The 13,638-nt window shown below is 40.6% G+C and overlaps 1 protein-coding gene across 2 annotated transcripts in view; it reads right to left on the bottom strand.

Annotated features, from left to right (window-relative positions):
• LOC122558306 (polycystin-1-like protein 2) overlaps positions 1 to 8,733 on the bottom strand; it is a 148,883-nt gene extending 140,150 nt beyond the window's left edge. Inside the window, exons 1-3 of one of the 2 annotated variants that reach the window (XM_087995772.1) lie at positions 8,663 to 8,733; positions 6,894 to 7,051; positions 1,822 to 1,980 (exon numbers count right to left, since the gene is read on the bottom strand). In XM_087995772.1, coding sequence (XP_087851898.1) covers positions 1,822 to 1,980; positions 6,894 to 7,051; positions 8,663 to 8,685 — 340 coding nt within the window. In that variant the 5' untranslated portion in view covers positions 8,686 to 8,733. Of the gene's footprint in view, positions 1 to 1,821; positions 1,981 to 6,893; positions 7,138 to 7,978; positions 8,055 to 8,662 lie in introns of those variants that run through there. The other variant, XM_087995774.1, reaches the window with a different exon arrangement.
• Between the last annotated feature and the right edge of the window lie 4,905 nt (positions 8,734 to 13,638).

The following is a 13,638-nucleotide window of genomic DNA, read 5'->3' as shown; positions in this document are numbered from 1 at the left end:
TCAGCAAGATGACAACCTGCAACTATGATGGATTAGCAGAAATGTTTTCTGTTGCTGTCGACACTGTGGTGAAACGGTTAAAAATTATGTCCCAATACAAGTGTGAATCTAACCGGAATGGAGGTGTTGCTTAGTCCCGTGTGAATCTTATTACACACCTCCCCGTGTGAATCTTCTTATCTGTATGTAACCAGAATGGAATGTGTTTTTTAGCCTTGCTCTGCTGTTCACATGAATGTTTATATCTGGAAAAGAGTATATCAGCTGGAAAAGTCTCCAGTTCGGTGAGTCTGCTCCGGGGTTACGTTTAACCGCCGAGCGTGGGTTGTTGGCAACCGCTCTACGAGAACTGACGGCTCCCAGTTCCGGTAACATGTAGAGTGAGTATAAGCCAGACCCGTTGTGGCGACGCTGCGGGGAATAAAATGCCCATATTCTAGCAGACTCGCCTCTTGGTCGTTTGTTCTGTGTCAGACTACTCTCCTACGAACCTGACCTTGAGAATTTTTTAAAACAGACACGGAGGAGAGTTCAGTCTGCAAGAGTCAACAAAGTTTGTAAGGCAACACCAACAATGATAACTTATGAGCAGCATACCTACTTGAGCTCATTCATGAACCTCCAATGTTCAAATTGCAACATGGCATTGTGAACAGTAGTGAGGTCAGGTTCTGAGCAGAGTCAAGTTAAGCAAAATAGTTCAGCTTCTTAGCTTTCAATGAAGAATCCTCAGTACCTATAAAAACATTATGCTAAGTATGAACCAATCCTCAAATAAGACGACTTAGGAAGTGAATATGCTGGTTTCACAAATACTACAATCAGTGATATCAAATGAAAGAGTTGAGTTAAGCAATAAGTTAAAGTAAGGAGTCTACACACTTCAGGACAGATTTACTGACAGATTAAGAATTGTAAACTCTGTTTACTCAGATTGGATATATGGTGTGAACAACTTGAGGGAAGTCACCACTGAGAATGGATGATCAATGTCCAACAATTCAAGACATGGTCAAGAAGAAATTACGTGGCTTAGATATCCAGCATACTATGAGGAAGAAATTGCCTGGGCTGGCGATCCAGGATACTGCAAAAATGAAAGCATATTTTAACGTGGCAGCTGTGCACCAGAAAGGAAATTTATAATGTTATCCTGCAAGACAGCAGGTTCCTGTTCCAACAGGAAAGACGTGCTCTATGATGGAAATCCAAGAGTTAAAAAGTCTTCCAAGTTTAAAGGGAATTTCAGAGACAGAATCAGTGAGGAAGGAGTTGGGGAGAGGGGGCTGATGAATGAGTGCATGAGTTCATTTCGTAAGAAGATCTGATGCAACACTTGAGTCCTGATATCACCAGCATGGTTAAAGTGTCCCTTCCTTTATTTTCTCGGAGCTAATCACTCTCTTGACAGCCCCATAGCTAACACTCCAATTAGCTTCCCCTCACTGAGTAGGGGGGATTCAGAGGCCCAGCCCATAGTGGCCACGAAGGGAGTCAGTGCCATTTCCTGCTTAAGGGCTAGGAGGGCAACATGACAGGCTTCTTACTGTCACTGAACTCCTTCCACTACCCTCAAAATTGCAGCCAAGTAGGAACACAACCCTTGAGTTGCCATTCGACTTCAAATCCATTAGGCCTTATTCACTGCTCCGCTATAAAAATGGCCACTGGCAGGTGCATATACTGCAGGAAATCTACCTGGAGAATTATGACTCTCACCTCACAAAACTAACAGTGGGGCCCATAAAACAGCACCCTAAAGCATTTCTTTACTCTTCATTATTAACAAACTACCAAAGTTTGGTATCAAAGTATTCATACCAAATTCACAGATGAAGGAAAACATGCTGCTGCAGTTGGTCATGAGCCAATTCAGGTATCCACTTGCCTTGCGAATATAGGTACAATCCTCTGGAGAAGAGGATGGCTGTACAAGCCAGTTTTTGTAGGCTAGGCAAGATCCATCTAACCAAGTGAGAGCTGAAAAAAGTAATACAAAGAGTTTTGGTTTAAGTTCTGTACAAGACTTTCAGGAATGTAAAACTTCTGAATAAACAGTTGGCTGGGAGGAATTTCTAGATTTTAGCAGAATACATTGAAAACAGACAAACATTGTGGCTGGATACTTCCCACTTTTTGATGCAAGTTTGTTATGTTAAAAGATTTCTGAGGCTAGGTGAAATAACATTTACATCCATTTACTAGTGAATAGAACATAGAACATAGAACATAGAACATAGAAGAATACAGCGCAGTACAGGCCCTTGGGCCCTCGATGTTGCGCCGATCCAAGCCCACCTAAACTACACTAACCCACTATCCTCCATATACCTATCCAATGCCCTCTTAAATGCCCATAAAGAGGGAGAGTCCACCACTGTTACTGGCAGGGCATTCCATGAACTAACGACTCGCTGAGTGAAGAACCTTCCCCTAACATCAGTCCTATATCTACCCCCCCTTAATTTAAAGCTATGCCCCCTTGTAATACCCGACTCAATACGCGGGAAAAGGTTCATACTGTCGACCCTATCTAACCCCCTAATCATCTTGTACACCTCAATCAAGTCACCCCTAAACCTTCTTTTCTCTAGTGAAAACAGCCCCAAGTGCCTCAGTCTTTCCTCATACGATTTTCCTTCCATACCAGGCAACATCCTGGTAAACCTCCTCTGCACCCGTTCCAATGCCTCCACATCCTTCCTATAGTATGGCGACCAAAACTGCACACAATATTCCAGATGCGGCCGTACCAGAGTCTTATACAACTGCATCATGACCTCAGGACTCCGGAACTCAATTCCTCTACCAATAAAAGCCAGTACGCCATATGCCTTCCTCACCGCACTATTTACCTGGGTGGCAACTTTCAGAGATCTGTGTACATGGACACCAAGATCCCTCTGCTCATCCACACTACCAAGTATCCGACCATTAGCCCAGTACCCCATCTTTTTGTTATTCTTCCCAAAGTGAATCACCTCGCACTTAGCTACATTGAATTCCATCTGCCACCTTTCTGCCCAGCTCTGCAGCTTCTCTATATCCTGCTGTAACCTGCCACATGCTTCCTCACTGTCAACAACTCCTCCGACTTTCGTATCATCCGCAAACTTGCTCACCCAACCTTCTAACCCCTCTTCCAGGTCATTTATAAAAATGACAAACAGCAATGGTCCCAAAACAGATCCTTGCGGAACACCGCTAGTGACGGCACTCCATGAAGAAACTTTGCCATCAACTACTACCCTCTGTCTTCTTCCATCCAGCCAATTCCTAATCCAAACCTCCAACTCACCCTCAATGCCATATCTCCGTATTTTCTGCAGTAGCCTACCATGGGGAACCTTATCAAACGCCTTACTAAAATCCATATATACCACATCTACCGCTTTCCCCTCATCAACCTCCTTCGTCACCTTTTCAAAGAATTCAATAAGGTTTGTGAGGCACGACTTGCCCTTCACAAAACCATGCTGACTATCCTTGATCACATTATTCCTATCTAGATGTGCATAAATCCTATCCCTTACAATTCTCTCTAAGACTTTGCCCACAACAGAAGTGAGACTCACCGGCCTATAGTTACTAGGGCTATCCCTACTCCCCTTTTTGAACAAGGGAACCACATTTGCTATCCTCCAGTCTTCTGGGACTACTCCTGTAGACAAAGAGGACATAAAAATCAAGGCCAATGGCTCTGCAATCTCCTCCCTTGCTTCCCAGAGAATCCTAGGATAAATGCCATCAGGCCCAGGGGACTTATCTATTTTCACCTTTTCCAGGATTTCCAACACCTCTTCTCTACATACCTCAAAGCCATCCATTCTACTTATTTGTGCCTCAGTATTCTCATCGACAACAATGCCCTGTTCCTGAGTGAATACTGAAGAAAAGTATTCATTCAGTGTCTCCCCAATCTCTTCCGCCTCCACACGCAACTTCCCCCTACTATCCTTGACTGGACCTATTCCTACCCTAGTCATTCTTTTATTCCTAACATACCTATAGAAAGCCTTAGGGTTTTCCCTAATCCTATCTACTAAGGACGTTTCATGTCCCCTCCTTGCTGCTTTTAGCTCTCTCTTCAGGTCCTTCCTGGCTACCCTATAACTCTCAATCGCCCCAATTGAACCTTCACGTCTCATCTTGAGATAGGCCGCCCTCTTCCATTTAACAAGGGATTCCAATTCCTTATTAAACCACGGCTCCCTCGCACGACCCTTTCCTTCCTGCCTGACAGGTACATAATTATCAAGGACACTCAATAGTTGCCCCTTGAACAAGTTCCACATATCATTTACACTCTTGCCTTGGAGTCTACTTTTCCAAGCCACACATCCTAAGTCATGCCTCACCGCATCATAATTTCCCTTACCCCAGCTATAATTCTTGCCCTGTAGTACACACTTATCCCTCTCCATCACGAGTGTAAAAATCACCGAATTATGGTCACTATCCCCAAAGTGCTCACCTACCTCTAATTCTAACACCTGCCCTGGTTCGTTACCCAGAACTAAATCCAGTATGGCCTCACCTCTTGTTGGCCTGTCTACATATTGTGTCAGGAAACTCTCCTGCACACATTGAACAAACACTGACCCATCTAACGAACTTGAGCTATAGCTTTCCCAATCAATATCAGGAAAGTTAAAGTCCCCCATAACAACCACCCTATTACTGTCACTCATCTCCTGAATCACCTTCCCAATCACCTTCCCAATCCTTTCTTCAATGAATAGGTTGCAGTGATTGAGTCATTTTGCTAATGCCAATAACTGAAGGGCCTGCATATCAACTATAAATTGAAAGTTGAAACTCGTGCAATAAACACTTCATCAATATAGTGATAGGACAGCAATATGAAATTTGTTCTGGTTTGGGTACCATTATCTTTTCAACAGATAAATGGCAGTTTCACTAAAATGGGTAAAAAACTTGCAAAAGAAAACAATGTGAAGAAAAGAATCAGTAAGATCAGAATATTATATCTGGAAAAACATTTAAGGCAAGAGAGGAAAGATTTATAAGGTACCCAAGGGGCAACCTTTTCACTGAGAGGGTGGTGAGTGTATGAGTGTATGGAGCTGCCAGAGGAAATGGTTGTATGCTGGTACAATGACAACACTTAGAAAACATCTGGATGGATACATGAATAGAATGGGTTTAGAGAGATAAGGGCCAAATGCTCGCAAATGGGACTTGATTAATTTAGGATATCTGCTTGGCATAGACGATTTGGACTGAAGGGTCTGTTTTCATGATGTTTTCAAGATTCAATGAGACAGAGAATTTCTTACATCCATCACTGCATATTCAATGAATACTTCCACCATTAATGTATTTAGTATACCACTGATGTTAAAAAACTATTTCAATTTGTTAGTACTACAAAACAAAAATTATGAAACTCACTTGAAAAATAACATTAGCAATGGCATGACCATGACACAGATAGCATACAGATTTCTTGGCCTAGTGTGACGAGTTTATCAAACTTTTTCCTTTGAGGTAATACCTCTTTAAATCATACAGTGTTGATTATAATTTTATTACCTACAGGTCATTTTGGTGGTCAAACTCATGAGCATACATCAAGATAGACTGCTTAGTCATAGTTACCACTAGAAAAAATTTAGGAGGATTCTGTAAAAAATGCAGCAATCTATTCTGAATATTTAATACCCAAATAGTGAGGGTAAAATCTTACTTTGCACACATTTAATGCAAAGACAAATCAAATTGTGCAATTATATCGCAGTACTTGACAAATGCACAAGAATGTTTTCAGGTACTTTAATTAAAAGAAATTAATTGCTTACATTTGTACTTTATTTCTATTTAAATGCTTTTACAGTAAATGTAAGGCCTTAGTCAGATCCTCATGCCATATATTTGCAGGTTGAAAAGTCTGTTCAGCAAATATTGTCCAAAAAGCAAAAATATATTGATCAACCTACTGAAAATCTTCAGCCTATTCTACACTGATAAATTAAATTCACATGGCCAATCTACTTAACTGTAAAAATCTGAAAGCTATCATCTGTCCAGCAACTTTATTACCCCACCTACCACATTTGCCCTAAGTACGTTTTCATCCAATATACCTGATATAGTTAATGTTGCATCATACTGCATTGTTGTGTAAATTGATGTTAATGGTATTAATCTAGCTATAATTTAGTATCAACGTAAACTAAAATTGCACATTTCTGTGCATGAGGTATCTAGGTTTTGTCTTCTTTATGCTAACCACAAAAAAAGACATGCAATTACACTTTGTAAAATGCAAGACAAAACTAAATTGCAAATGAACTGTACAAATTTATCGCATTTGAAAATATCTTGTACAGATAAAATACTCCGTTGTAATTGCTTGCAGCTATTTCACTGAGTTCTTGATGAAAGATAATAATGAAAAAAAGATCTGTATGTTACTTTATACAAGTGACTGCATTGCTACACTATTATTTATGGATACTTACAAATTGAAAAGATGATAAAGCAAATTATCAATACTTGTTATAAACTATTTTGTTTCACTTCTCACATATTTGGAAATATCATCACAGAATTTAACATAGAACTAAAAACACTGAAACAAACCATTAGGATCAACACATTTGTGTTGAGTTTATGCTCCACATGAGCAATGCTGTCACATTAGTGTATCAGCAACTTAAACACTGTACAATTAGTGATCAAGCACATTCATAGCCCCAGACAAGCAGTAATCTGGACCAAATTATGTCAGACAACAAACATTAGCCTCTGTGTTTAAATTCCTATTTCTTCTCACTTTTAATTTGCTGATGTTTTCTTTAATTTTGTTTTATACAGCTGTCATGTATAGCCCTTAAACTTGCATTTAACTGTTGATTTACATCTCTTACCTGGATTATTGGATTTAGGAATCAAACTATGTATCAAATAAGCCAGACCAATCCATGTAGTTGTATTATCTGTAACGTGGTCTCTCAGAAATATGTCTGTTGCATTATCCTTGACAAAGGCGAGATGCCCACCATGTTGCTTGCACCATCCTTGGGCACTGGAAAAGTTGAGTTGCATTGGCACAAATTCATAGCATGAACTTCGAAACTCAATTTGCTTTCTCAGGCAAGGTATTGCATCAGTCTGATAACAAGCATAAATAGCAATTACAAGAAATATTTGGAACTCCATACTTCAACCTTCAGCAAAATATAAAGATCAGAAGTGATCTCACAAACATAATTTTATAAGCCATGTGATTCCGCCTGACTTAATCAGTAATAAAGAATTAATTCAGGCATGTCAGACTACAATGATGGATCAAATTTCTGAAATTGAAGTCCAAGATGTATTTTGCATTTATTTTCAGTGATCCATTATGTTGAAGGAGGAACTCGTAAAAAATGTTGAACTGCAACCTTTAAAGGCAGTGCGTGACAATGAACCACTGGGCATTTTATAAATGTACAGACAGATAATCCAAATATATCTTCGAATTAAATTACAAATATAAGACAAGGAGATATTGGTCCAAGCCAGTAAAAAGCAAATTCAGGACTAACAACAATTATTATATTCAGCAGGTATTTGGATGCTGTTACTGGGATTGTAGGTTTTCATGGGGAAAATGGTAACTCATTTCTTTGTATCTATACTTTCCTTTATGTAATTCTTCATCAGCACTCTGTCATAATTCTAGCGTGGTGAAGCACAAACCAAAATAGTGACATCAGTTTGCATTACTGATTAAAACAAAGCATTCTAGCCTTTCTTCGGAAATAGCACATTTTAAAACATTTTCATAAAATCAGTGCAGCTGTTCATTTATCGCTGGTTAAAGTGCAGTTTGGGGGAAGCTTATGAACCTAGATTTTTACACCTATGTGCATTACTCAATTGAACCATTTTCTTTTACAGGTCGTTCTCCTGTAACACGCATTTATTAAACGTGATTTATCTGTAATGCGATTTGTGAATTGCCAACCTTTTTCTTACAAAGGGAACTCAACGTTCGCTCTCACATGATCCTCATCGCCGGCACTGGGTGTTGCGGTGCGCTGAGGACTGGACGCCACGCCAGCACCACGTGATCAGTTGGCTTGTGCGCTTTCTCCTGAAGAGCTTTGTGACAGGTACAGTATTGTGAAATGTTTGTACTAGTGAACTTGGAAAAACATTATGAAAGAAGCTGGGAGCAATCTGTTAATTCAAAAACTTAGAGTTGAGATAATAGTGAAATTTCACAGGAATTGACTAACGGTAAAAGGACAGTGTTGAGCAGTTAGAAACTTGGCTTTTTTTCTCTCTTTTTGTTTAAAAAATATGTTTAGGTGTTAAAGAATATCTGCACACCCTTGTGATTCTGTTTCAGTGTCTAACCAACTGCAAAAAAATCAGTACAGGGGTTTGGACATGGTCAGTCAACTGCTCAGGGTGGTCAGTCAGGAAACTCTGCACATGGGTGACAGAGAGAAAGATGGGTGGCACACAGTTATTTTTGATGTATGTGTGGAGATGTCCTGAGGGGCTGAGTAGGCTGTACAGAAGAGATTCAGGGTTAGTCAGGGTCAGATGTTAGTGCAAATGAGATTGAGTGGGGAAGATGTTGCAGGAAATGATGGGTACAGTAGCAGAGACAGAGTGAGGTATCAATGATAGTGGCACTTACACTGGCAGAGTGGAGAATGTCATTGATCTTCTTCCTACATTCTGTGCATTCCTTCAGATGATTGAGACTGCACTGGCCTGGATGGTAACCCTGCTCCAGGTTGGCGCAGTTCCAGTAGAATAGTGTCCTCTATTGGCCTGGGAGAAAAAGACACCCTGCCTCTGCATCATCCCATCCCCAATAGCAGTATCTCCCAATGCCAGCCCAAAAAGAGAGGCACCAATTTTCCATTGCCTGCCATGTCCAGGGCCAATGTCAGGAACTATACAGCGTAGCTCCGGACTGACAGCTCTTGTCTGGTTGCACAATATCTTTTTAAAGATGACGCTGCACCACAAATGTTGGTCAATTCTGGCATATCCAGGAAGTGGTGAGTTGGAAATGGCACATGGTATGATAGTGCTAGAATGTGAGAGACATGCACCAAAGGGTGGGGTAGGTAATTAATCAGGCAGATTTGTAAAATAAGGTGATAGATGTCCTCAAGCATCACAATGTGATACCCTCTGAAAACTTGACAAAACTGACACTTAGCAAATTAAGATTCAGCCCTTGATCTATCAAGACAGGTTTCATTCTGGCATCTGTCCAGTGTTATCATTGGGTAGGATCAGAAGATTGGCTAGAATGTAGTGCAGCCAACAGGTATAGATGTCAATTGAGAATATTCTGATGACTTGCACTATATAATAGCACACAACAGTTGCAAAACATCAAAATTTACTTGGACTGTGCTATCGTTTGTGTTAGGCTAACTATTATTTTTGTTTAAATTTTTACTGGTATTTTTGGTGGTTCACCTCAAGCCTGGTTTTTCCCAGAGGCCCCATTATTTCAATTGCATGATTTTCTATAACATGGTGTCACACAGGAACACAACCATGGCTTTGTAGGAGAATTACCTGTATATCCTGACTTGAATCTCTTAATTTAAACATTTACCTGGTTGGCTTTTGACAGTGATAGGTGTTTTGTCTAAAATTACAAAAGTTAAGAACAGGTGACACTGCTCCAGTGGAAAAATTAATTATATTCTATTTGACTTCCTGTTTATATTTGTCCCATTCTCCTACTCTCTTCTTTTCTCATTTACTTCTCACATTTTCAATTAATTTTCTCATTTAGAACCATCCATTAAAGTAACAACCTCCACTGAAGAAAAATACCATTTTATACTTCATTGAAATCCACCACCAGTATTACCATTGTTCATAAATTTAGGTTATAACATGAGCTGAATATCTCTATCACTCACAGGTGGAATGGAAGTAATTCATTGCCCTCCAGACGCTTCATATTTAATATTCAGGTCTGGCAGCATCTATGAAAAAACAGTCAGCATTTAGAATCCAGTATGACTTCTTGTGGGTGGCACAGTGGTTAGCACTGTTGCCTCGCAGCGCCAGAGACCCGGGTTCAATTCCCGACTCAGGCGACTGACTGTGTGGAGTTTGCACGTTCTCCCCGTGTCTGCGTGGGTTTCCTCCGGGGGCTCCGGTTTCCTCCCACAGTCCAAAGATGTGCAAGTCAGGTGAATTGGCCATGCTAAATTGCCCGTAGTGTTAGGTAAAGGGGTAAATGTAGGGGTATGGGTGGGTTACGCTTCGGCGGGTCGGTGTGGACTTGTTGGGCCGAAGGGCCTGTTTCCACACTGTAAGTAAGTAATCTAATAACCATTCTGAAGAGTCAAACTGGGCTCAGAATTTTGTTTCTTTGTCCACTAATGCTGCCAGACCTGCAGAGTTTCTCCAGCATTCTCAGTCTGAGCTTCCAGCATACACTATTTTTTCTCTGTTGTTTGGATGACTTAAGTTTTGGAGGAACATGGAAAAATGTATTTCATATTTTGTGTATATACCCGGGTGGTTTCTTTAAAGGAACTAATTGAACATTCACTGGAGAGGATTCTGAACTTAGCTTTCTAGAAATGAAGTATGTTGATAGCAATGTCATAATCTGGACAGACTGAAAACATCCAACTCTTAAAATTCCTATTTTTTGCATCAGAGGTGAAGGTGGGGGGTAAGCCAAGATTTGGCTGGGGCAAGATTCTGGAAAATCTCTATGCCTTTTGAAAATTGTCAACAGGTGGTTAAAGAATTCTTCTTGTATCCACCATTTGCTGATCAGATGAGATTGGCAGCAATGCAGCACTTGTTGCAACACAGACAGCCAAACCAAATTAGCCTCCCCATCCTTGTATACACAAGGCAGTAAAATCAAAACAATGAACCTCAGAACTGCCCCCAAAGGTTCCCATACAGACATTTTGAATAACCAATACACCAGGTTTGTAGCTTCAACAAAACAGTTAGCTATTAATAACATAGTAGATTTGCTGGAGCAAAGTTAATTGTTAATGATTTAAACCCAATTATCTTTGATTCTTACACAAACAAAATGGCATCTTGTTTGGTTTTGTCGATATTCTAATGCATGCAAACAGCTTCAGTAGGCTGAGGTATATTCATTTAATGCTTATAACAAAGATTCTATTCTTTGAACTTTCAATAAGTTGATGAGAGGACAACCAGGGAGCAATCAACCCTCCATTTTGTAGTTTTTAAGCGCACAATCTTTCTGATTTAAATGCACTCCCAAAAAAAGGTCAACACCTGCCAGATTGACTGCCTCCCCACAAAGCATTAGTTAATATTCAACACCTGCCACCTATCGAGCATAATATAGACCATTAGACATAGTAGCAAAAATTTGGCCATTCAGCTAGAGTCTGCTCCACCGTTCAATCATGGTTGATAAGTTTCTCAACCCCATTCTCCTGCTTTCTCCCCGTAACCCTTGATCCCCTTTACAATTGAAAACCTATCTCCATCTTAAATATACTCAATGACCTGGCCTCCACAGCCTTCTGTGGCAGTGAATTCCATAGATTCAACACTCTCTGGCTTAAGAAGTTTCTCCTTATCTCCATTCTAAAAGGTCTTCCTGTACTCTAAGGCTGTGCCTTTGGGTCCTGGTCCCTCCTACCAATGTAAACATCATCCCAACATCTACCCTGTTCAGGCCAATGTTCTGTAAGTTTCAATTAGAACCCCCCTCATCCTTCTAAACTCCATTGAGTATAGACTCAAGAGTCCTCAAATATATCTCAAATGTTTAGCTGTTCATTCCTAGGACCATTCTCGTGAACCTCTTCTGAACACACTCCAGGGCCAATACATCCTTCCTGAGACATGGTACCCAAAACTGCACACAATATTCCAAGTGCAGCCTGACCAGAGTCTTGTAGAGCCTCAGAAGTACATCCCTGCTTTTATATTGAAGTCCTCTCAAAACAAATGCCATCAGCGTTACGGTGGCACAGTGGTTAGCACTGCTGCCTCACAGCAGCAGGGACCCGGGTTCAACTCTCACCTCGGGCAACTGTCTGTGTGGAGTTTGCATATTCTCCCAGTGTCTGCATGGGTTTCCTCTGGGTGCTCTGGTTTCCTCCCACAGTCCAAAGATGTGCAGGTTAGATGAATTGGCCATGCTAAATTGCCCATAGTGTTAGGTGCATTAGTCAGGGATAAATGTCGGGGAACGAGTCTGGGTGGGTTGCTCTTCGGATGGTCGGTGTGGATTTATTGAGCCAAAGGGCCTGTTTCCACACTGTAGGGAATCAAATCTAATCTAATCATTGCATTTGCCTAACTACTGATGCAACCTGCGAGTTTGAGAGAATCCTGGACTAGAACTCCCAAGTCTCTTTGCACTTCAGACTTCTGTATTTTTCTTCCCATTTAGAAAATAGTCCATAGCTCTAATCTTCATATCAAAAAGCATGACTTCACACTTTCTCATGTTGTACTCCATCTGTCATTTCTTTGCCCACTCTCCCAACCTGTCTAAATCCTTCTGCAGTCTCCCCACCTTCTCAATGCTACCCATCTTTGTATTATCTGCAAACGTACCCAGAATGGCCTCAGTTCCTTCATCTAGATTGTTAATGTATAAAAGGAAACATTGTGGTCCCAACACCAAGTCGTGTGGAACACCACTTGTCACCAGCTGCCACCCTGAAAAGGACTCTTTTATCCCCACACTCTGCTTTCTGCCAGATAGTCAGGTTTCAAACCATATGAGCACCTTGCCTTGAACACCATGGATCCTTATCTTCTCTCCTGTGTGGGGCACCTGGTCAAAGGCCTTCTTGAAGTCCAGGTAGATAACATTCATTGTTCTCCTTGGTCTAATCTGCTAGTTACTTTCCTCAAAGAATTTTAACAGATTTGTCAGGCATGACCTCCCCTTTATGAAACCATGCTTACTCTGCCCTATTTTCCCATACATTTCCAAGTATGGAAAAATCTCATCCTTCACAATGGATTCCAGGATCTTACCCATGACAGAGGTTAGGCTAATTGGTCTGTAACTTTCCATCTTCTGCCTTACTCCATTTTAAAGCAAGGGTGCCACATTAGCAATTTTCCAGATCTGGAGTCACTCGTCTGTCTTTATTATTTATCCTGTTATATATACACACATACATACATACACTCACCTATCATTACAGTAAAACCGTCTCTGCAGTCAAGATGCCTGTGGAGTACTTTTAACAAGAATGAACTTTCAAATAACTTCCAGGCCTGGCCTCAAACAAATATCATTTTGTTTGTTCTCTATTTTATTTAAATAAAAACAAGCTACTGTTCTCAGTCCAAAGATCACCTTCAACTCTCAGCTCCAAACCAAAAATGATTTTAAACATTAAGAACTCAACAAAACGTTTTGGTAAAAATCAGGGTCTACATTTCACAATTATGCACACGAGTAATCAATTACTGTTAGGGTAGTAGCAAATACAAGCTTGTTTTGTAGTGTATACAGAACCCTACATACTTCCCACAGGAAAATCATTCTAAAGCAAAATAGCATGGGCACGAGCCCACTATGCTAATGACCACAGGCCCAAGGTTGGAGTATTAAAATGACAGGACAGTCTTGTGGTTACAAGGAATTTCAGGATTCTATTG

Source organism: Chiloscyllium plagiosum, unplaced genomic scaffold (genome assembly GCF_037043375.1).
Source record: "Chiloscyllium plagiosum isolate Xiang-an unplaced genomic scaffold, Cpla_swu_hap1 HiC_scaffold_17, whole genome shotgun sequence".
Classification (NCBI taxonomy): domain Eukaryota; kingdom Metazoa; phylum Chordata; class Chondrichthyes; order Orectolobiformes; family Hemiscylliidae; genus Chiloscyllium; species Chiloscyllium plagiosum.
Note: the sequence above shows the minus strand (reverse complement) of the source record. Positions and strands in the feature narration are given on the sequence as shown.